General features: G+C 40.3%; 1 protein-coding gene and 1 long non-coding RNA gene across 3 annotated transcripts; both read right to left on the bottom strand.

The window, feature by feature from the left end:
• LOC133642847 (casein kinase I) lies at nucleotides 1-25,535 on the bottom strand. 2 transcript variants are annotated; one of them, XM_062037258.1, is made up of 11 exons: nucleotides 25,236-25,535; nucleotides 15,684-15,774; nucleotides 13,183-13,293; nucleotides 12,942-13,090; nucleotides 7,652-7,880; nucleotides 5,626-5,796; nucleotides 4,633-4,781; nucleotides 4,364-4,559; nucleotides 4,126-4,265; nucleotides 1,287-1,330; nucleotides 1-1,225 (listed from the first exon to the last, which is right to left on the bottom strand). In XM_062037258.1, exons 2-10 carry the CDS (start codon nucleotides 15,757-15,759, stop codon nucleotides 1,298-1,300), a joined length of 1,254 nt encoding a protein of 417 aa, XP_061893242.1. In that variant the 5' UTR covers nucleotides 15,760-15,774; nucleotides 25,236-25,535; the 3' UTR covers nucleotides 1-1,225; nucleotides 1,287-1,297. The 2 variants fall into 2 exon arrangements, with proteins under 2 accessions (XP_061893242.1, XP_061893241.1); XM_062037257.1 differs by having other exon boundaries at nucleotides 1-1,330; nucleotides 25,236-25,529.
• LOC133642254 (uncharacterized) lies at nucleotides 19,828-20,107 on the bottom strand. The gene is made up of 3 exons (XR_009824486.1): nucleotides 20,059-20,107; nucleotides 19,900-19,985; nucleotides 19,828-19,840 (listed from the first exon to the last, which is right to left on the bottom strand). It is a non-coding gene; the product is annotated as an uncharacterized LOC133642254 (long non-coding RNA).
• Nucleotides 25,536-25,607: the final 72 nt, after the last annotated feature.

Consider the following 25,607-nt stretch of genomic DNA (forward strand, 5'->3'; position numbering starts at 1 on the left):
TTGTGAGATTTGTTTTTATTACTTCATAAAATATACACAAATACTGTTGTAAATAAAATGTTAAAAGAACTGTACAAGATATCAGTACACAATACATGAAGTGAAATTACCCCCCCACACACTTCTACTGTACACGTTCCAATGCCACTGGGTCATGGCGCTCATTATTTACACGTCCCTGCCATGGAGTCAGCGGGACGACGTCAACGTCACAGGAGGTGAAAAATCAAAGGGTGACATGAATATATGGACATATTTCTACAAGGAATATAGAAGGTGAGACAAAGTAGTTAACATATGTATAGCAGACTCATTCTCTCAGCACTACATATATACATACATACACACTCTTTCCAAAGTAGTTCACCTACATATAGTAGACTCATTCTCTCACCACTACATATATACATACATACACACTCTTTCCAAAGTAGTTCACCTACATATAGTAGACTCATTCTCTCAGCACTACATATATACATACATACACACTCATGACCCAGCTGGCAGAGCAACAATTCACCTCCAAAATGTAGTACTTGAAATATCTCAAATTCAGAAGCCTTCCCCAATTTAAGTCATTAGTTTGTGTTTGTTTCTACTTTACATCTTAAAACACAAAACACATTTTGGCTTTACATTAAAAGGTAAAAAAATATTTACAATGTCAACGCAGAAAACAGACGAAATAAAAATAAAATAAAGGATTCCCATCCCCCTAAAAATCGTCCCTAACAGAGTCCGCCAACTCCACTACGCCCCCTAGAGTTGACATTTTTAAAAGCACACAAAAAAAAACCGGGGAGGGTGGGGGGGGCAATGGTGTCCGCTCCTTCCCCGAGGACCTGGCCTTGGGACTTAGGGGAAATAGGACACGCACATAAATAAAGACGTGGACATGACAGCACAAAAGGGGTGAAGGGGCAGCAAGCAGCACATAGGAAATAAAAACAAAACCTCATTTTAATGGTGACCTTTTCCAACCATTTCTACTAAGTTTTAAAACAACAACTTCCTTTTGCATTTCTGTCCTCCCACACCAGCTCGGAAGGAGGAAAGAACCACGGGGTGTTAATAATAATAATAATAATAATAATAATAAAGTCCTAGTGTCACTCCTTTTCTTCTTGCGTTGCCGTGACGACCATCCAGGGACTGACAAAAGGGTTCCGTAAAAAGGTCGGATGCTGGGCATGGTCAAAAGTTCTGTTGGCATCCATCTTGTCTGCAACAAAAGGTGTGATGAGTGGAGGTGTCATGAACACGCAGGCTGACTGACAAGTCACCTGGCCATGGTCTACTTCCCCAGGTGCTCAAACGGCACGCTGACCTGCAAGGTGAGCAAAGCAGTTTTCATCAGTCAAGGTCTGCATCACACTTGGTCTCCTAATTGAAGGAATTATCTTCACTGACTTCATTTTATACATTCTAAATGTTTGTTTACTTATCCTCCAAGACTTATTTAAGACCTATTTTCCCCAGACTAAATAATAATCACAACAAATTCACGTTGACGAAAACAGTGACAAAATTAACTGACAATTTAACAAACTAATAAAAACGAGACAAAAATGTTTTAATTGTGTCCTTAGGTGGGTGGGACCAGTTGGCAAACAAGACTACATTGTAGGGATGTAAGGATAAACGGCAAACAAGACTACGTCGTAGGGATGCAAGGATGAACGGCAAACAAGACTACATCGTAGGGATGTAAGGATGAACGGCAAACAAGACTACATTGTAGGGATGTAAGGATGAACGGCAAACAAGACTACATTGTAGGGATGTAAGGATGAACGGCAAACAAGACTACATCGTAGGGATGTAAGGATGAACGGCAAACAAGACTACATCGTAGGGATGTAAGGATGAACGGCAAACAAGACTACATCGTAGGGATGTAAGGATAAACGGCAAACAAGACTACATCGTAGGGATGTAAGGATAAACGGCAAACAAGACTACATCGTAGGGATGTAAGGATAAACGGCAAACAAGACTACATTGTAGGGATGTAAGGATGAACGGCAAACAAGACTACAATGTAGGGATGTAAGGATAAACGGCAAACAAGACTACATCGTAGGGATGTAAGGATAAACGGCAAACAAGACTACAATGTAGGGATGTAAGGATAAACGGCAAACAAGACTACATTGTAGGGATGTAAGGATAAACGGCAAACAAGACTACATCGTAGGGATGTAAGGATAAACGGCAAACAAGACTACATTGTAGGGATGTAAGGATAAACGGCAAACAAGACTACAATGTAGGGATGTAAGGATAAACGGCAAACAAGACTACATTGTAGGGATGTAAGGATAAACGGCAAACAAGACTACAATGTAGGGATGTAAGGATAAACGGCAAACAAGACTACATTGTAGGGATGTAAGGATAAACGGCAAACAAGACTACATCGTAGGGATGTAAGGATAAACGGCAAACAAGACTACATAGTAGGGATGTAAGGATGAACGGCAAACAAGACTACATAGTAGGGATGTAAGGATGAACGGCAAACAAGACTACATCGTAGGGATGTAAGGATGAACGGCAAACAAGACTACATTGTAGGGATGTAAGGATGAACGGCAAACAAGACTACATTGTAGGGATGTAAGGATGAACGGCAAACAAGACTACGTCGTAGGGATGTAAGGATAAACGGCAAACAAGACTACATTGTAGGGATGTAAGGATAAACGGCAAACAAGACTACATTGTAGGGATGTAAGGATAAACAGCAAACAAGACTACATCGTAGGGATGTAAGGATAAACGGCAAACAAGACTACATCGTAGGGATGTAAGGATGAACGGCAAACAAGACTACATTGTAGGGATGTAAGGATAAACGGCAAACAAGACTACATCGTAGGGATGTAAGGATAAACGGCAAACAAGACTACAATGTAGGGATGTAAGGATGAACGGCAAACAAGACTACATTGTAGGGATGTAAGGATAAACGGCAAACAAGACTACATCGTAGGGATGTAAGGATAAACGGCAAACAAGACTACATCGTAAGGATGTAAGAATAAACGGCAAACAAGACTACATCGTAAGGATGTAAGAATAAACGGCAAACAAGACTACATCGTAGGGATGTAAGGATAAACGGCAAACAAGACTACATTGTAGGGATGTAAGGATAAACGGCAAACAAGACTACATCGTAGGGATGTAAGGATGAACGGCAAACAAGACTACATCGTAGGGATGTAAGGATAAACGGCAAACAAGACTACATTGTAGGGATGTAAGGATAAACGGCAAACAAGACTACATTGTAGGGATGTAAGGATAAACGGCAAACAAGACTACATCGTAGGGATGTAAGGATGAACGGCAAACAAGACTACATCGTAGGGATGTAAGGATAAACGGCAAACAAGACTACATCGTAAGGATGTAAGAATAAACAGCAAACAAGACTACATCGTAGGGATGTAAGGATAAACGGCAAACAAGACTACATCGTAGGGATGTAAGGATAAACGGCAAACAAGACTACATCGTAGGGATGTAAGGATAAACGGCAAACAAGACTACATCGTAGGGATGTAAGGATAAACGGCAAACAAGACTACATCGTAGGGATGTAAGGATAAACGGCAAACAAGACTACATCGTAGGGATGTAAGGATAAACGGCAAACAAGACTACATCGTAGGGATGTAAGGATAAACGGCAAACAAGACTACATCGTAGGGATGTAAGGATAAACGGCAAACAAGACTACATCGTAGGGATGTAAGGATGAACGGCAAACAAGACTACATTGTAGGGATGTAAGGATAAACGGCAAACAAGACTACATCGTAGGGATGTAAGGATAAACGGCAAACAAGACTACATTGTAGGGATTTACTAAATATTTCTGTGTAAATAACTCCATTCACAACTTATTTATCTGCGACTTACTAGTCCGCTGCGACTAATAAATGGACACAAATTCTCTAAAACTTAGTGGGTGTGGCTTATATAAACTGAAAAAAACGGTACATTAACTCCCCTGAGTTAGATTTCTTTAGTATTGTGTTTTGAGAAGATATAATCTGATGAGATGGTACAGTACTAGATCCAAACCAAAGTGGTTCTGAGTGTTTTTCTCACCTGTGACGTAGAAATCCTGGACTGGTCGTGACGTGCGGTGAGGTCCGAGGACGAGACGTTAGCCGGAGCCCCACGGTGGAGCCGCATGCTCACCTTCCTCTCCCTCTCCGCACGAGAGATGGCGCGAGGCGACGTGTTACCTGAAATAACGCAGAACCGTGACATCCCAGCAGGTCACAAGTCCCATAGGCGGGAACAAGTTCCTTGGGAGACCTTGGTCATGCAGGGACAAACTTACCAGACTGCTGCACCCGTGAGGCAGGGTTAGAAACCGCCTGCTCCGGTCCATTTCGGACTCTGCCGGCAGGTCCAGGGTTAGGTCCTGGGGGCAGGCCTCGTGCTGCAGAGCCCCTGGGCGCCACACCGATCCGATCGTCCCGCTCATCTCCAGTCCTCCTTTCCCGTTCGCCGTCTTCAGCTGTCCGAGTGGCACCCTGCGGGTCCAATGAGCCAATGTTAAGTCTCAATCCCATTTTTCCCCCTCAGCACTCCACTTGACCAACTTACGAATTTGAGCATATTCCAGTCAAAGACGTAATCGTAAGAGAAGCCCTGCCGGTGGAAGAGGTTTCTGAAGAGCTGTCGCAGGTAAGAGTAATCGGGCTTGTCGTCAAATCGAAACGATCGGCAAAAATTGAGGTACGTGGAGAACTCGGCTGTAGAAGAAGAGAAACACAAACAATGACGTTGGCCTCTTAAAAACAATATAACCACACTTACAAGGGTATCCTAGCAAAGAACTTCAATATAACCACACTTACAAGGGTATCCTAGCAAAGAACTTCAATATAACCACACTTACAAGGGTATCCTAGCAAAGAACTTCAATATAACCACACTTACAAGGGTATCCTAGCAAAGAACTTCAATATAACGACACTTACAAGGGTATCCTAGCAAAGAACTTCAATATAACAACACTTACAAGGGTATCCTAGCAAAGAACTTCAATATAACCACACTTACAAGGGTATCCTAGCAAAGAACTTCAATATAACCACACTTACAAGGGTATCCTAGCAAAGAACTTCAATATAACGACACTTACAAGGGTATCCTAGCAAAGAACTTCAATATAACGACACTTACAAGGGTATCCTAGCAAAGAACTTCAATATAACCACACTTACAAGGGTATCCTAGCAAAGAACTTCAATATAACCACACTTACAAGGGTATCCTAGCAAAGAACTTCAATATAACGACACTTACAAGGGTATCCTAGCAAAGAACTTCAATATAACCACACTTACAAGGGTATCCTTTGCAAAGAACTTCAATATAACCACACTTACAAGGGTATCCTAGCAAAGAACTTCAATATAACGACACTTACAAGGGTATCCTAGCAAAGAACTTCAATATAACGACACTTACAAGGGTATCCTAGCAAAGAACTTCAATATAACCACACTTACAAGGGTATCCTAGCAAAGAACTTCAATATAACCACACTTACAAGGGTATCCTAGCAAAGAACTTCAATATAACCACACTTACAAGGGTATCCTTTGCAAAGAACTTCAATCGACGTGGACATTTTCTTCTCACTGATGCGCTCATACTTCTGTCTCTTGGTGGCAGCCTTGAGGCCCTGCCAGGGCAAGGAGCCCAGGTTGAAGTACATGAGGACGTAGCCAAGGGACTCCAGGTCGTCACGTCTGGACTGTTCTGTAAACATCCACAATGGTCAGAGCTCCAATAAAACATAAACCAATGCGGCCCCCGAGTCACAAAGTTTGGGGACCCCTGGTTTAGAGCTTTCAATATGGAGGGAAATTACTCAAAATTGTTTCAAACTGAAAAAATGGTTTCACAAACGGAAAAAATGGTTTTAAAAACACACTAAAGGATTTGCAAGTAGAAAAACATTTTCTTTAAGTTAATACTTTTGCCACATTTTTAAACATTTTTGTTTCACGCGCACAGACTGGTAGAAACCGTAGTTTGTGAAACATTTTATAGAGTTTTGCCAATAATTTCACTCCATATTCCAACCGTACAAAAGTGCCGTTCAGTCTTCTAGCCTTCCATAGCATGTCTACGAAAGGATTCTTTATTCATCACTCCAAGCAACGTAAGTTTAATATTTTTAAATAAGAATCAAGTTTTAAAAAGACATTTCTGGGGCCATTTCCATGCAACCGGAAGGAGGTTTTCTAACCGGTAACCGGTTTTGAAAGTTACATTAAAACTATTGTTCGAGAATCTGTTGGACTCAAGAATGGATTCTGAATGGAACTGTCACCCTATGAATCAGAATCCAATTGAATCATTAGGTGCACCCCTAGTTAATACTGTACGTATTGTACTTATAACACACCAGCTGTTTGATTGTGATGTGCATCTTAGTTGTAGTTTACATTAAAAATGTTAAAGTGTTGAAAGTACAATGTAAATTTGGCTAATGCTAATCAGTAGCATGTCAATGGCAAAGCCAATTTATTATTAGCATCAAGCTAGCACATTTTTGGAAAAGTAGATCCTTGCTTAATTTACGTTGCAGTGCTTAAGTCAAATTTATTTGTTGGCATTGAAAATTGCAACAATTACCTGGCCAGGTGTGTCCAAACTACGGCCCGCCGGCATCTTCAAGATGGCCTGCGAGACGCCGCGAGTAAAACAATTTGACCGGGAGCAGTGTATACATATATCAATAGTTGATGGTCTGAGTGCTGCTATCTAGCGGCCAAAGTCATTTATTGTACTTTTCAAGTACTGAAAGCATAGCAATTACTTCTATGACCCAATCCAAACAACCTTCCTTAGTCACAGTGCAGGAAAAAAATAATCAACCAGCACAAAAATTCAACACAAGCTGTTCACTGAACTTTGTGGAGGTTATGAAAAACATCCAAAAAACATGAAAAAATAGAAATTACACTCATTACAAGGAATAATGGGAAAAATGCAAATCACTCCACATTTGGCACATTTTAACCGCTTGATATTTCCGATTGATTAAAAATCCTAAAGGAAGTAAACAAAGTAGGAATTCTACTTTCACACTCTTACTATCAAATAATAAATTAAAAAATATGTACATATAGATATATACATAGTTACTTGGCATGCAGTCCGCTTTCGCCCCCCGGCCAAATTTTTTAAGGCCAATGCAGCCCCCCCCCCCATTCAAAAAGTTTGGACACCCCGGACCTAGGCGTAGTTTGGCTAAATCTGCTCTCGGTGCTGCTGGAGTGATCGCCAGGTGCCAAGTAGGGAGAGCCTCCCGAGTTGGCAACAGGGTGTGACGTTTAGCGCACTAAAACATGGCACCGTTGGACTTTAGGTGAATCGGCGCCCGGTAGGACCGGATTCGGTACCCATGCCTAGTTGCTCCACATATTTACATTTTCCATTCTTCTTCACAATCTTCCATGTCCTGACAAACAAGGATACACAGCAGACAATGCAAGTTGGAGGACAGGTCTAGACCACACCCCAGGTATGTAGCATAAGTTCCAACAATGTCTTTGTCAGATCATAAGACATTCAGGTTGGTGTCTGAGGAGCATGTGCGCCTTACCGATCCCAAGATGTGTGTTGATGGAGGCATATCGTGCCGTGCCGGTCAGGTTCTTGTTCTCCCTGTAGGGGATGTGCTGGTGTGTGCGGGCGTCGCGGTACTTTTTGGCCAGCCCAAAGTCGATGATGTACACCAGGTTGCCCTTCTTGCCGAGCCCCATCAAGAAGTTGTCGGGCTTCACATCGCGGTGAATGAAATTCTTGGAGTGGATGTATTCGATACGACTTATCTGAAGGACAGGGCACACAAAAGGAGGTGGACCTTGTCAGTCTGCAGGATGGATACAAGTAGACCATGACTTGGGTTCACAGGAAGTCTGTACTTGGGACCTCAAGCAGGGATATTCAACTACCTTGTTTTGGGAGCCAAGGACTTCTTTCTCCACTATTATTCTTATTTTGTATATTCCTGAGAATTGGACAAAGGAGCTACTGCAAAAAAAAGCTAGTCAAAGATCATCTCTACGACATCGCTCTAGTGTTTAGTCTTGTGTCGCCAGTTAATTAGCCGTGCTTTAAAGTCAAACGTCGATGTCGACACAAGGGATGTATAAATAAAGTAATAATGATAACTGCGATTAATATGCTGATCTTTAGTAATAGCGTTGTAAATTCAAATGACTGAAAAACTGATGGCCAACTGCACTTTGATAAACTGGTGGCCCGGTTAGGGCTAGTTAGCTTAAATGCTAGCAGAGTGTAAAAAGACGTTAAAGCTAAATATTGAAGCTAACACACACACACACACACACACACACACACACACACACACACACACACACACACACACACACACACACACACACACACACACACACACACACACACACACACACACACACACACACACACACACACACACACACACACACACACACACACACACACACACACACACACACACACACACACACACACACACACACACACACACACACACACACACACACACACCTCGCATTTATGACACTGAAAGACTTGCAAAGTTTGCAGATACATAGATACGATCAAAATAGTATCAATCTCACAGATATTCCCGAGCCATTGTGAGAGAGAATGAGGAAGCCAGTCACGTGATCGTGTGACAGAGGAACCACAGATCCCTTCCCCATCAACAACAATGCTAATCAAGCAGACTTTGTGAGATCCGACGACGATTACTTTTAGAAAAATTATGATCCAGTACCTTATAATTTTGAGCCTGAACACAAAGAGGATGAGCAACATGTTTTAGAAGCCGAGTAACGGATTTAGTTATATTGTAACATGATGGCATTAGCAGAATTGCTAGGTGCTTAACATACAAACTAACAATAACAAACTATAATAAAACAAATACTGTAACATTTCCACTCTCACTTGGATGCGGACCGATGGGACACTCGCATAACTCTGTTTAGATGAATTAATGGCATACCTCAAAAACGTTTACAAAAAGTGGTGCCGCAACAAGCCTGTGATGTGAAAGTAGACCAGCCTGTGGGTCCATGGCCACATTTGTTTAAAAGCAGGTGAGAGATGCATGAATTATAATCTACAATTTACTTTTAGCAAGTTTGAGACCAAGCAGAAATATCTTAGTGTGTCAACAATAGCAGCATAAGCTAGCATTAGCTCACTGCTATCAATGCGCCACTAAAATAGTCAGTCTGTGCTTATAATAACAATATCATTCATATTTGGTTAATTTTCAGGTCAGGACATGTAAATGGAGTATTGTTGGTGCTTTCTGGATGTGTTAGTGTATAATGAGAGAACATTTGATTTGCATTTATTGTATTTCTGTTAACTGATTTGTTAAAAAAAAAAAACTCAAAAATATGGCTTTTAAAAATCCAGAAGAATATTTAATGTTTTTTCCAAACAATCATATAGCGTCAATGCATTCGTTTTTATATATATATATATATATATATATATATATATATATATATATATATAAAACTTGGTTAAACGATTTCAGTGTGTGTATAAACACGTTATGAGCACATTCAACAATATCGTGCTATGAAACGTTAATATTGTTACATCCCGAGTCAGCAAAGACCTTAACAGGCTGCATATCAAAGGATTATTTTATGTCAATTTATCTGTGGCATTGTGTGGCTTTATTGTGACACTGGAACAGATTATTTCCATCTCTATACGGGAAAGCATAATCTGGACAGATCAGAGGTTGTCCAGTGGCGACAGATTGTTTGCACAACAAGCTCCACTCTATTTGCAACCCACAACACAGGACCATTTGGACACCTTCAAAGAACATTACTGAAGAAGAAAAAAAGGCTAAGAGAAAACAAATGACAAAGACGACATAAAATGGCTGATGCATGAGTTAGGTGATATGAAACAAAGCCTAAAAGGAATTCATGAGCAAACTAGCACAAACAGAAGGCTGTAAATTCTTAAGGTTTTTTCCATTCCATTTTTACTTGTGCTTAACGATAGCATTTTTTATTGCTTCTTATTTGGGGAAAAATAATAATAAACAGGTTGATAAGCATCAACTTTTTAGCTTAGAAGAAACATCAACAGTGAGGTCTTGAGAGACCCACATGGGAGGTCCTCAAAAGAATATTTGTTTTGAAAATAATGAAATCATTATTTACACACATTCTCATTAACATGTTGAAAATGTATATAAACTAAAGTGATTATTTTAAAATAATACGAGCTGACCACTCAAAAACCAAACTAGGTCATGGAGTGACAAGTCAAACAATAGAACTGTGTTGTGTATTTCTGCAACCATCCATGTCAGGACTGTCCTTTTTCCAGCATACGTAAACATGAATTGCTGCAAGGGCCACTTTGACACATTTTGTGCTTGAAAGATACTAAAACCAATACAATGTCAATATATGCCAAAATATCTGAACACGACATCCTCACTTAGCTTGTGTTACAGCAACAAAGCATATTGTACGCAATTCTAAATGAGGCATTTTTAAGCATAAAAACGACTAAACAAAATAAATAATAAAAAAAATATCAATACTGCAGTTAGGCCATTAGACTGTTCAGTACCGTGGCCACTGATTGGCTCAGCCTCACACAGCATTACTAACATCAGCATGCTAACTTTTTTAGCCCATTTTGCAGCTGAGCACCTCAGTCATTCATAACATAGTACTTGACATGCTAAATATTAGCATGCTTACATTGTTTTTTACTTATTTTTGCAAGCATATGCTTCATAGTCATAACTTGGTACTTGACGCATACTAAACTCTTAGCATGCTAACATTAGCATTTGCGTTCAACTTACACATTTCAGCATCTTCTATCCTATTTTTGTGTGAAAGGTTCTAACATAGCATGTATTTATTTTGTCTTAAAAATGTGGGCTGCCAATGTCCCTGAGGCCGCACTTAGGACCCCCCTGATCTATACTAACAATCAGTATTCTGCAAATAAATAAGCATTTCTGCTTTTTCAGTAAGGATAGGCAATCTTTCTGACCAATGAGAGTGTCTTTGCTGTGGAGGACCGTGAGCCAATCAGACACGCTCTCCTCATGTAATGTGTGACAAGCATTCATTTTTAACATTTACAGTTAATAACTGCTTGTACAATGAATAATAGCAGCAGGCAACGGCAAGGTGGATAGAAAAACGTGTCAATCCTTCAAAGTCATCACATGTTGTGCGTGCTAATGTTTATACTACTATCTGCTATTATTATCTAGTGTGCAAGTTATTATTACCACCATCTAGTGTGCAAGTCATTACTACTACCATCTAGTGTGCAAGTTATTATTACTACCATCTAGTGTGCAAGTTATTATTACTACCATCTAGTGTTCAAGTTATTATTACTACCATCTAGTGTGCAAGTTATTATTACTACCATCTAGTGTGCAAGTTATTATTACCACCATCTAGTGTGCAAGTTATTATTACCACCATCTAGTGTGCAAGTCATTACTACTACCATCTAGTGTGCAAATTATTACTACCATCTAGTGTGCAAGTTATTATTACTACCATCTAGTGTGCAAGTTATTATTACTACCATCTAGTGTGCAAGTTATTATTACCACCATCTAGTGTGCAAGTTATTATTACCACCATCTAGTGTGCAAGTTATTATTACCACCATCTAGTGTGCAAGTTATTATTACTACCATCTAGTGTGCAAGTTATTATTACTACCATCTAGTGTGCAAGTTATTACTACTACCATCTGGTGTGCAAGTTATTACTACTACCATCTAGTGTGCAAGTTATTATTACTACCATCTAGTGTGCAAGTTATTATTACTACCATCTAGTGTGCAAGTTATTACTACTACCATCTGGTGTGCAAGTTATTACTACTACCATCTGGTGTGCAAGATATTACTACTACCATCTAGTGTGCAAGTTATTATTACTACCATCTAGTGTGCAAGTTATTACTACTACCATCTGGTGTGCAAGTTATTACTACTACCATCTAGTGTGCAAGTTATTACTACTACCATCTAGTGTGCAAGTTATTACTACTACCATCTAGTGTGCAAGTTATTACTATTACCATCTAGTGTGCAAGTTATTACTACTATCTAGTGTGCAAGTTATTACTACTATTTAGTGTGCAAGTTATTACTACTATTTAGTGTGCAAGTTATTACTACTATCTAGTGTGCAAGTCATTACTACTACCATCTAGTGTGCAAGTCATTACTACTACCATCTAGTGTGCAAGTTATTATTACTACTACCATCTAGTGTGCAAGTTATTATTACTACTACCATCTAGTGTGCAAGTTATTACTACAACCATCTAGTGTGCAAGTTATTACTACTATCTAGTGTGCAAGTTATTACTACTATTTAGTGTGCAAGTTATTACTACTATTTAGTGTGCAAGTTATTATTACTATTTAGTGTGCAAGTTATTATTACTATCTAGTGTGCAAGTTATTATTACTATCTAGTGTGCAAGTTATTACTACTATCTAGTGTGCAAGTTATTACTACTATCTAGTGTGCAAGTTATTACTACTATCTAGTGTGCAAGTTATTACTACTATTTAGTGTGCAAGTTATTATTACTATCTAGTGTGCAAGTTATTATTACTATCTAGTGTGCAAGTTGCCCTGTTGTCCTTTGTGGTGAAGAACCCTCCAGCGTTGTGCCACACGGTGACGTCATGCACGGCCACAGGAATCGATAAAGGAATCGTTAGCAAAGCTAACAAATGACTCCCAGGAATTGAAACACTGGGAACCAGTTCTCCCCAAGCACCGGTTTTCTACTCCCATCCCTGGCAACATAAGTCTTTTACCTCCTCATGAAAGCCTCACCATTTGGTCTGCCAGAAGCAGGACGGTCTTAAGGCTGAACTTGCGCGAGCAAAAGTTGAAAAGATCCTCAAGACTGGGACCGAGAAGCTCCATCACCATCACGTTGTAGTCTCCCTCTGCGCCGCACCACTTTATGGAGGGAATACCCACTAAAATGAAGAAGTACACAGTCAGCGTTCAACCTAATACACAACTAACAAATGTTAATGTTCGTCCTAATAAATGTTACAAACAATGTTACCTCCTCCTTGCATCATCTTGTAGAACTTGCTCTCAATGTGCAGCTGTGGGTGTTTGGTCTTCACACACTCAAGTTTGATGGCTACTTCTTCACCAGTGGCAATATTAGCACCTGAAGAGATGAAAGGAAACAAAACTACTGAGATCCGTGGCAGGGTCATCTATAAAACTGTGTGGAATTCTGACAAGAAAAAAAAGAGACATTTCAAATGAATTAGCCTCCATTTATTCAATTGACTAAAGTGGAACCTTGATTTGCAAACCCCTCTAGTTGCAAACTTTTCAGGTGGCAAACATTTAGATCGAGCCTCTGTGTACAAATGCTTCAGTGCTTCATCAGCGTGCCGCTGGAAGCCTTAGGGGGCTGCCATTTTGATGACTTTAATTTCTGTGCAGTACAAGACACACATGGCACTGCCATTTTAAAGAGGCGGACCCCCTACGTTGCATCCTGTTTACCCGGTCATTGATCTTCAGGGCTTCAGCCTGCGTTTCTTTTTTGCCACTCACCAACTTATGTCTATTTCGATACTCAATTTGGATTTAAAAAAAGCCAACAAATAAGCCTGAAAAGGAGGGATTAGCTGTGGACTTAAAAATGCAATACATATACATTGCTCCTTTTTATGTTGTGTCTATTTAAAGCAAAGTAATTACCTGTTTTCTGAACCCTCCTTCAAATGACCTGATTGTTACGGAGTCTGTGGTGGTGATACGGACTATTCTGTTTTGTTGTGAATGTAGACGTCGCCTGTATGTAAACACCATCCTGTCTGGGGACTACAGGTGGAAATTAGCCTTTTGACTAAAACCTGACATTTTAAATATAAAGAATTGAATTGAAAAAACTATTTGCGAGGAGTACAGCAATGACGTATGCCAGGGCTATTCAACTACATAATGAAGAGGGCCACAAATTCTAGAGCCCAAGGGTTTAGGGGCCGGACATCAAAAGCGGATGTTTTTTTTCTTTTTCAAAGAAAGTGCCTCCGCAGGTTCTATTCCGTTGAGACTGTTTATTTACAAAGTAAACACGTCGGCTTTTACACTGCACTGTCAATAAACTCATTATAGTTAACAGCATGAAGAAACAGAATCTAAGTTTTGATGATCGATGTTCCTTTTTAAACTAATTTTTCTTCCTCAGTTTTATTTCTTTATAAGTCTTCATTTATTTAGATTTGTTAGACTGAAAACAAACATTACAAAAGCATAACAATGTACATTGTGTATTTCACATAAAGTCCATAGTGTATGTTATATAAATAAAATAGAAGGTTTAGTGTTAATACACAGCAAACATTGCACACATTTGGTTGCCTAGTGGTTAGAGTGTCCGCCCTGAGATGGGTAGGTTGTGAGTTCAAACCCCGGCCGAGTCATACCAAAGACTATAAAAATGGGAGCCATTACACTCAGCATCAAGGGTTGGAATTGGGGGTTAAATCACCAAAAATGATTCCCGGACGTGGACACCGCTGCTGCTCACTGCTCCCCTCACCTCCCAGGGGGTGATCAAGGGTGATGGGATGCAAAGAATAATTTTGCCACACCTAGTGTGTGTGTGTGACAATCATGGGTACTTTAACTTTTAACACAATTACACCTAAGGTGTCAAATTCAGCGCTACATGTATTTAACCAGTTTTGATCGCCAGAGTTAAACAGGAAAAAACAACACTGCCACAAATACAAGACATGAAAGTCAGCAATCTCAATACATTCACTTTGTTGTCCAGTCGCTGTTAATTCAGATTTTCGCAAAACATTTTTTTCAGCGTTGATAGTGCCATCTTCTTCTCCTCACCCACTGCTGCTGCTTCATTGTCTCACACATGCTTCCTGCGGGGTGGCGGGAGTACTGCATACTAGTTTCATGGAGCCTATTTGGGTGATGTTCAGCGGGCCCACGGGCTGCCAGTTGAGTAGTACTGGCATATGCATTGCTGACACACACACTTTTGATTCATTAGCACCACAAAACTATATTAGTACCGGTATACTGTACAACAACAACAACAACAACAACAACATCAGCAAATAGGACATGTACAAATATGATAGTAAAAGTGATAGCAAAGAAGCAGTTAGTGAAGTAAATATTAATAAAAACAGAAATGACAATGCACATTATTACACTACAAATGGAGCAATACAAATACCAATAGAAATAATACTATTGATAATGAATAATTACCTTAATTAACAACAATACAATTGTTTCAAATGCAACAATACACATATGTAATGATAACTTGAATTACAAAAGAAAGCAGATAAATGGAGGGGAAGAAAGAAGTGAAGTGTATTAACCTTGTAGATTGTTATAGTAACAATAGATTAAGCTTTGTCAGTGTGCCGTGTTACCCAGTTTGAAGTTGTGTTTTGATACGCATACGCAAACTTTCAGCCCTGCTTTGGACCCTATACAAGCTTCATAGATGACACTTCAGGTTCCAGGATGTGACAAAACAATAGTACAATTGTGTCCATTTCAACTTACCAAGGTATATGTCTCCAAAGGAACCACTTCCTATCTTCCTCCCGAGCCGATACTTGTTCCCCACTCTTAACTCCATGATTGCAGGCAGTCACTAGAATGAAGAGGACACAGATGATTAGTCTTCCTGTACTTCCTGTTGTCACAAGAGCGAGCAGTGGCGTCCAACCAAGTGGTGGAGCAAGTCAACATTCCTAGTGACACATTGATCCAACACAGTTGGGAGCGCTGATCAGCAAACAGCTGTCTGGCCTGCAGTCATGCACAAATAGATTTGTAGGGGTGGGGCGGTTGTATTGAGATCAGCAAAAAGCAGGAGGGGAGGGGGATGGAAAAAAAAAAAAAAAAAGCGGGCTCGGCAGAAGAAAAAATAGGACTATGGAGACTTGGCACACATAAAAGTGGTGGGTTTCATTTGCTGGGCTGTAACTGCACGTGACGCTGGGGCAGGATCATCATTTATTCAGCGCTCGCTACCACGCCACATTTTCCCGCCCCTGCACTGTAGCAAGATCACGAGAGAGGGAAGGCAGCTGTGGCGTGCTGGCTGCATTCATCACTTACTCCACACACACAATGTTCCTGCACAGCCAGACGTTTGCTTCCTCGCCACGGAAACAAACCGTGCCTTATGAACGTGTTGACTTGCTCCAAATGTGCTGCTGCACCGTCAAAAGTAGACTTCCAGTCAGGCACCAGCTTTTCCTGGAACTGAGCGCACAAACATATTGGATGGGACATCCATTTCCCTAAATCTTCAAAGCTCGCAGATTTTTCCTAAAAAAAAGCTATGATTTGTTTCAGAAACATAAAAACTGCAACATGATGGCATGTAATTATTGTCCAATAAATAAAAATAGCTGGCTCATTGGCCTGCTGCACTCTGGACATCCCTGGTTTATTAAGCAGCACTATGTTACTTTTCAACACAATACTTTCATGACAATACATTGACTTCCAACTAATTGAATGCCACCTCTGTCATGGCCTCAGGGGGTCTGTGTCGCTCTCACTGGCACAGAGCGAACCCTGCCACGCAAAATACTACAAATGTGCCGACTTACTAATTACGGCATAGGTCACTGCCCCTTTTCCCGTTCATTAAAAACACGTGCGAGCGCCTACGTGCTGCCAGAAAACCAAAAGAAAAATAACACCTTCATGCAATTAGCGCTTTTTTATGCTATTTTATGCTGCTGCTGTCATATAGACTGTATATACTGTACATGGTCATTGGTTTATATTGTATATATGTTATAGACATAATATAATATATCTGTATATAAATTACTCTGTACACATATGTATATATTCGTATATATGTTAGATTTTTTTATAGCTATATTAGTCTATTTATACCTGCATTGTCCTTTCCATCATTGTAACTGAGCTACTGTGTTGAACAATTTCCCTTGTGGATCATTAAAGTTTGTCTAAGTCTAAGTCTAAGTCTATCATGGCCGAAGCTACAAAACAACCAAAGAAACGAAAAGTTTTGTCTTAGGAGACAAAAAAGACTGATCAACATATTCTGCTCTTCTCCTGCTTTTTTAACTAGTAAGTGACTTTCGATGCTCAAATCAAAATGCTAATCGGAAATAAATAGCCACCAGCTTGATAGTTTGCAGTTCCACACTAATTCTGTCTTTTTTTGCTGCGAACCTGCATCTGCCCCGATACATTCTTGCTAGTAGCGTCATGTTTGTAGCACAGTCCAAGATCATTTCTTGAGGGTGTCTGCTATTTAACATCAGCATAGCCATTCGAGACAGAATATTTGTGACGATACAGGGCTCGAATTTTAACCGCAGCATTTGCCGTGACGCCCTTGTGATTTGCTTTAATGCCCTAAAAATGTACCAACATTTACGGCAACATGCCGTGACCGCCCTTACTTGTTGATGGAGTAGGGACGTAACGATAAACCGTATAATGATAGACAGCGGTAAAATTCCAGACGGTTAGTAATACCGTGAACATTTTTATTTACCGAAAAGTCGTCATTTAGTAATGCATTTTAGGCAACTGCTTACTTCCTGACTACTGAAGCGCCGCAGAGTCTGCACATGCGCACTTGAGCCGTTCAGTTTGGGAAACATGGCGGCGACTCCATGGACTTGGTTTGGAAAATGTTCCCTCCGAGCTAACGGAGCCGATCTCTTCGTTTCAATGGCTTCTACTTCTGCGGAGTCTCGGTGTGCGATTAAGAGCACAAGGAGGAGAACAATATTTCATGTTGCAGTTTCATTTTCAATGTGCAGCTGGCGTCCTTCCGTCAGCTGCTGGGACTGAGAGTTAGCATGCTGCAGGTGAATGTTGTCACTTGTTTAGAAAGTCTGTATTTTGTTTACTCCTCCTTTATTTAACTGCTAACTTTGTTAGTGTTCCAATAACATCAAATGTTTTGTCTTCTCATCCAATTGAACACTGGCTGAGTTGTCCGGGAGGCACAAAGATTGTGTGTTAGATATGAGGTATCACTCTTTATTTTTGTTGGCCAAACTGTTGCACTGAAGTACATGGTTGTTGTTGACGAACAACAAAGCTTGTTTATTTGACTTTATCTTCATTAGCCAAACTGCTTTGTCTTTTATATTGATATCAAAAAGTAAACACCATGGTTTTTTTTACATTACTTGGTTTTTTTTTCATTCCACAAAGTAATTAGTTTAAAAACCATTCATGTGACATAGCATTTTGTGAATGTTTTATGGTGTATAATTCCTATATGACATTTCTACCCAAACTCTCCTAATACAGCATGTACATGCACACACATTAGTACATGTACATAACTTACAAAAATACCTCTCTATGAAAATGTAAAACTAGAGATAAAGGCATCATGTAAGAAAACATCTGACACGCTGATACTATTAATGAACAAAAACACAAATATTTGTCTTTAAATATATAGATCTAGAATGTACAGAATTTTTATGAGATATTACAAATGACATGTTCACACCCAACAATGTTTTACCAAACAGTGAATAGTCATGATTAATAAATGTGATTTCAATATTGATAAAAATAATCTTAATTATGTCTTATGTATAAGACTGGACCTCATATACTAACACTATTTTTATCTATATGGACAAAAAGTGCAGTTACGTCTTATATCCATAAAATGCCATCTTGCGTATTTTTCACATTTATTTTTATTTATCTATAGTATTATTTTGTTTCTGCCATATTACTTTGTTTATAATGCTTGTGTTGCTTTCATATGCACATTCAGCGTTCTACTTGAGGTACATATATACATTTTGATGGTTAAATTTGGTTAAAAGTGCGCTCTATAGTCTGGAGGAAACGGTATATTAACTCCCCTGAATTACATTTCTTGAGTCTGTTTAGCTGATTGGAGAGCTAGCTTGCGCAGCTAGTGGGTCCATGACCATGACTTCTGTTTTGTTTGATCAGCCATTTTACTGCCGTGTTAGACGCCGTTTGGAAACAATTAAAAGTTATGTAAATAAACATTTACAGAATAATTTGTGGCTAATACATAGAAAAAGTTATTTTTCTAATTTAGTGGGTGTGGCTTATATACTGACACTCTTTAGTGCAGAAAATACAGTATCAACTGTTAGAGTTTTACGTCAGGGGTGCGGCTAATGAGACTGCAGCAACGATGCTACTTTTTACGTCACTTCAAAAGAACTTTAGGGTGGGCATGAACGTCAACATCCCTGCAAAAAGAACTTTAGGGTGGGCATGAACGTCAACATCCCCGCACAGACGAGACCACAATGGAAGCTAAATCAACAAAACACGAAGAGGAATTGGTGCCAAAAAAGGGGAAGAGAAACTTCTTTGTTTGGGTTAAAAAAAAAATAAAAGAAGTCAAGACACCAACAATTTGCAAAAAAAACAAGCAGAGCACGTCTATTCTTTTCTGTCCCGTGAAGACACGACAAGAACAGTGCAGACTGGGTAAAAAGGCGACAAAGCGGCAGGGTTATCTCCAAACCAGAACGTGATGAAGATAAAGACAACATTTCACGTGAAAACAACTTTAAAAGGGTGAGGCCACAGCTCCCCTCCCCCGCCCTGCTAAAGACACCTGCCTTTGTGCAGGTGATGGATTGGGGTCGATAAAAGGTGAGGTTTCATTACACCAACAGGGTGTCTCATGGTCTGCGGCCACCGATCTGATTTAGCAAGGAACATTTTTCACAAAGTGACACAATAAGTGACATAATCCAATTACTTGCTGCAGGATCGCTGACAGCCAGCTGGAGATCAAATCCATCTGGTTTTGGTTGGAATATGGTTCTGGTTTCAGCCCAGCAGAATCTACACCCAATTATGCAACATAACAATAACCCGCTTGCACGATTCTAATAGTATTTGGATGACTTTATCACACCAGAATGAGTGGGTTAGGGTTAGTGGGCAGTAACCCCAAACTGGGAGAGTGGCTCCAACAGATCCCAGGAACAACATCTGACGCCTCAGTCCAGAAGAGCGCCGTCCTAGGAACAGCCAAGATACTGCGCAGAACCCTCAAACTCCCAGGCCTCTGGGAGAGGACCCGAGCTTGAGGATGACACAGATACCACCCCACCGGGGTGAAAAGGAGATTTTTTTTAAACCGATATAAAAGACTTGATACGGTTTTCAGCCATATTACCTAACCTATATGCATGTATTGACAAGTTGGAGGGGATAAATATGTCAGGAGGCACGAAGGAGGTGAAAGTGAGTCATGCTGCATCATGTGCCATCAGCAGGACAACAATGGCTACTAGGGTGACTATTTTGTCACTGATTCTTCTAAATATCATAAAGCAGTCCTGAATATAAACATAAATATCTGCATCAGCAACTTGTACTTGTTACTGCACAGTAGAGTACAAAAGGTAAGTGTCATACCGTCATAGTCAACACTTTTACAACACTATGAAATATATATATAAATATTAGGGCTGTGAATCTTTGGGTGTCCCACGATTCGATTCAATATCGATTTTTTTTTCCAATTCAACACGATTCTCGATTCAAAAATGATTTTTTTCTCGATTGAAAAGGATTCTCTATTCATGGAATACATAGATTTCAGCAGGATCTACCCCAGTCTGCTGACATGCAAGCAGAGTAGTAGATTTTTGTAAAAAGCTTTTATAATTGTAAAGGACAATGTTTTATCAACTGATTGCAATAATGTAATTTGTTTTAACTATTAAATTAAGCAAAAATATGACTTATTTTATCTTTGTGAAAATATTGGACACAGTGTGTTGTCAAGCTTATGAGATGTGATGCAAGTGTAAGCCACTGTCACACTATTGTTCTTTTTTTATGTCTAATGATAATGTCAATGAGGGATTTTTAATCACTGCTATGTTGAAATTGTAACTAATATTGATACTGTTGTTGATAATATTCATTTTTGTTTCACTACTTTTGGTTTGTTGTGTGTGGTGTTTGTGTCTCCTCTCAATTGTTGTGTGTGGTGTTTGTGTCTCCTCTCAATTGTTGTGTGTGGTGTTTGTGTCTCCTCTCAATTGTTGTGTGTGGTGTTTGTGTCTCCTCTCAATTGTTGTGTGTGGTGTTTGTGTCTCCTCTCAATTGTTGTGTGTGGTGTTTGTGTCTCCTCTCAATTGTTGTGTGTGGTGTTTGTGTCTCCTCTCAATTGTTGTGTGTGGTGTTTGTGTCTCCTCTCAATTGTTGTGTGTGGTGTTTGTGTCTCCTCTCAATTGTTGTGTGTGGTGTTTGTGTCTCCTCTCAATTGTTGTGTGTGGTGTTTGTGTCTCCTCTCAATTGTTGTGTGTGGTGTTTGTGTCTCCTCTCAATTGTTGTGTGTGGTGTTTGTGTCTCCTCTCAATTGTTGTGTGTGGTGTTTGTGTCTCCTCTCAATTGTTGTGTGTGGTGTTTGTGTCTCCTCTCAATTGTTGTGTGTGGTGTTTGTGTCTCCTCTCAATTGTTGTGTGTGGTGTTTGTGTCTCCTCTCAATTGTTGTGTGTGGTGTTTGTGTCTCCTCTCAATTGTTGTGTGTGGTGTTTGTGTCTCCTCTCAATTGTTGTGTGTGGTGTTTGTGTCTCCTCTCAATTGTTGTGTGTGGTGTTTGTGTCTCCTCTCAATTGTTGTGTGTGGTGTTTGTGTCTCCTCTCAATTGTTGTGTGTGGTGTTTGTGTCTCCTCTCAATTGTTGTGTGTGGTGTTTGTGTCTCCTCTCAATTGTTGTGTGTGGTGTTTGTGTCTCCTCTCAATTGTTGTGTGTGGTGTTTGTGTCTCCTCTCAATTGTTGTGTGTGGTGTTTGTGTCTCCTCTCAATTGTTGTGTGTGGTGTTTGTGTCTCCTCTCAATTGTTGTGTGTGGTGTTTGTGTCTCCTCTCAATTGTTGTGTGTGGTGTTTGTGTCTCCTCTCAATTGTTGTGTGTGGTGTTTGTGTCTCCTCTCAATTGTTGTGTGTGGTGTTTGTGTCTCCTCTCAATTGTTGTGTGTGGTGTTTGTGTCTCCTCTCAATTGTTGTGTGTGGTGTTTGTGTCTCCTCTCAATTGTTGTGTGTGGTGTTTGTGTCTCCTCTCAATTGCTCTGTTTATTGCACTTCTGAGTGTTGCTGGCTCGGCTTTGCTTTTGGAATTGGATTGCATTGTTATGGTATTGCTGTGTATTGTTTTGTTGGATTGATTAATTAAAAAAATGTAAATTTAAAAAAAACGATTTTTTAAAAATGAGATTCGATTCTGAATCGCACAACGTGAGAATCGCGATTCGAATTCGAATCGATTTTTCCCCACACCCCTAATAAATATACATCTTACTTTGCAACGCCTCTCACACAGCTGTCATAGTCAACACTTTTACAACACAATATGAAAAATATATATACATAAATACACATCTTACTTTGCAACGTTAGCACTATTTAGGAGGAGCAACTGGGTTGTGCTGGTCAAGAGTTAAAAAGGTCATTTAAAACATTTGTATGCACGTACAACACTTAGAACCTTTAGCATATGGATGAAGAAAAGAAGTTAAACATTGTACTGATATGATCCACTTTAAGAGGTTGTTCAAATGAATAGAAGAATTATGAGAAACACTTTCAACCTTATTAAAAATAACATTCTTCATCTCAGTATGTACAAACCCCGTTTCCATATGAGTTGGGAAATGGTGTTAGATGTAAATATAAACGGAATACAATGATTTGCAAATCCTTTTCAAGCCATATTCAGTTGAATATGCTACAAAGACAACATATTTCATGTTCAAACTCATAAACGTTTTTTTTGTGCAAATAATAATTAACTTAGAATTTCATGGCTGCAACACGTGACAAAGAAGTTGGGAAAGGTGGCAATAAATACTGATAAAGTTGAGGAATGCTCATCAAACACTTATTTGGAACATCCCACAGGTGTGCAGGCTAATTGGGAACAGGTGGGTGCCATGATTGGGTATAAAAGTAGATTCCATGAAATGCTCAGTCATTCACAAACAAGGATGGGGCGAGGGTCACCACTTTGTCAACAAATGCCTGAGCAAATTGTTGAACAGTTTAAGAACAACCTTTCTCAAGCAGCTATTGCAAGGAATTTAGGGATTTCACCATCTACGCTCCGTAATATCATCAAAGGGTTCAGAGAATGTGGAGAAATCACTGCAGGTAAGCAGCTAAGCCCGTGACCTTCCATCCCTCAGGCTGTACTGCATCAACAAGCCACATCGGTGTGTAAAGGATATCACCACATGGGCTCAGGAACACTTCAGAAACCCACTGTCAGTAACTACAGTTGGTCGCTACATCTGTAAGTACAAGTTAAAACTCTCCCATGCAAGGCGAAAACTGCTTATCAACAACACCCAGAAACGCCATCGGCTTCGCTGGGCCTGAGCTCATCTAAGATGGACTGATACAAAGTGGAAAAGTGTTCTGTGGTCTGACGAGTCCACATTTCAAATTGTTTTTGGAAACTGTGGACGTCGTGTCCTCCGGACCAAAGAAGAAAAGAACCATCCGGGTTTGTTCTAGGCGCAAAGTGTAAAAGGCAGCATGTGTGATGGTATGGGGGTGCATTAGTGGCCAAGACATGGGTAACTTACACATCTGTGAAGGCACCATTAATGCTGAAAGGTACATACAGCTTTTGGAGCAACATATGTTGCCATCCAAGCAACGTTACCATGGACGCCCCTGCTTATTTCAGCAAGACAATGCCAAGCCACGTGTTACATCAACGTGGCTTCATAGTAAAAGAGTGCAGGTACTAGACTGGCCTGCCTGTAGTCCAGACCTGTCTCCCATTGAAAATGTGTGGTGCATTATGAAGCCTAAAATAGCAGAAGGGAGACCCCCGGACTGTTGAACAACTTAAGCTGTACATCAAGCAAGAATGGGAAAGAATTCCACTTCAAAAATGTGTCTCCTCACTTCCCAAACCTTTACTGAGTGTTGTTAAAAGGAAAGGCCATGTAACACAGTGGTGAACATGCCCTTTCCCAACTACTTTGGCACGTGTTGCAGCCATGAAATTCTAAGTTAATTATTATTTGCAAAAAAACATTTAGTTTATGAGTTTGAACATCAAATATGTTGTCTTTGTAGCATATTCAACTAAATATGGCTTGAAAAGGATTTGCAAATCATTGTATTCCGTTTATATTTACATCTAACACCATTTCCCAACTCATATGGAAACGGGGTTTGTAAATAATGACTGACTTCATTATATATTACAAAACTGTTGTATTACTCATTCACGGATGTCATTTTACTATAAAAAAAAAGTCAGTAAATGATGTACATATTTGTAAACACTCTAAAGTGGGAAAGAGGTAGGATTAAATAAGCTTTGCTTCTTCCTACATCTTTTCGGACATGATGTAAAGTGAAATGATATGAAATTGTGTGATGTGTTATGCTGTAAGTGTGTCCATGTTCCAAATAAACTAAAGAAAAAAACACTTAGTGTTGTGTTAGCCACCGAGCTAACACTGTTAAATGTTGTGTTAGCCGCCGAGCTAACACTGTTAAGTGTTGTGATAGCTACCGAGCTAACACTGTTAAGTGTTGTTAGCCACCGAGCTAACACTGTTAAGTGTTGTTAGCCACCGAACTAACACTGTTAAATGTTGTGTTAGCCGCCGAGCTAACACTGTTAGTGTTGTGTTAGCCACCGAGCTAACACTGTTAGTGTTGTGTTAGCCACCGAGCTAACACTGTTAAGTGTTGTTAGCCACCGAACTAACACTGTTAAATGTTGTGTTAGCCGCCGAGCTAACACTGTTAGTGTTGTGTTAGCCACCGAGCTAACACTGTTAGTGTTGTGTTAGCCACCGAGCTAACGTTACTTGAAGCGGGTTCGCTACGACGGAAACTCCCGAGCCATTTTCTCCACATTTATCAAATCATCTTCACGTTTACTTGAATATATATCGTCACATTTCCAGGTAAAACCGCACCCTAGTTATTCGATGTTGATGGACATCCACTCGTTCCCCCCCCCTCCCCCTACGCTGCTAAGCCGTCAATAGTGGACTCTCTCTCGGCCGCGGCGGGTGCCTTTTCCCCCCTGCTTTCCCCGGCTCCCGAACCCACCTCACGCCCAATATTGGCCTCGTCGGGGAGCTGCTTGCGCGGAGGTTCTGTCCCGGTGGTTGTCAGGCGGATGGGTGCCTTGGTGGAGGAGGATGGGAGCGGATTGTGGCGGCGCTCATTCCCCCAGCTCTTAGCTCTGTCGTCGGCCGCGCTCCCTGCTGATGGTCCCTGAGAAGCTCCGGTGGCTCTGGCGAGTGGCGGCCGTCCTCCGCGAGTCTGTCTCCTCCTCTGCTCGTGACGTCACTACCCGGATGTCAAGGCGCGGGTATTTAAGGAACGACGCGTGCGTCTCAGCCCTTTTATACACTACTTGTTTATCTGCGTTATGGCGCTCATCTTGATAAACAATGCTTTGTGTTGTCGACGTGGAAC

Source organism: Entelurus aequoreus, linkage group LG25 (assembly GCF_033978785.1).
Source record: "Entelurus aequoreus isolate RoL-2023_Sb linkage group LG25, RoL_Eaeq_v1.1, whole genome shotgun sequence".
Lineage (NCBI taxonomy): Eukaryota > Metazoa > Chordata > Actinopteri > Syngnathiformes > Syngnathidae > Entelurus > Entelurus aequoreus.

What these genes read in the sequence shown, in the direction of transcription:
- LOC133642847 (XM_062037258.1), bottom strand. Translation starts at nt 15,759, where the DNA reads ATGGAGTTAAGAGTGGGGAACAAGTATCGGCTCGGGAGGAAGATAGGA. An exon ending in TGCTTCTGGCAGACCAAATG is followed by an intron (nt 7,881 to 12,941) that starts GTGAGGCTTTCA and finishes CCTGTCCTTCAG; the next exon opens with ATAAGTCGTATCGAATACAT. An exon ending in CCAGGATTTCTACGTCACAG is followed by an intron (nt 1,331 to 4,125) that starts GTGAGAAAAACA and finishes CTCACCTTGCAG; the next exon opens with GTCAGCGTGCCGTTTGAGCA.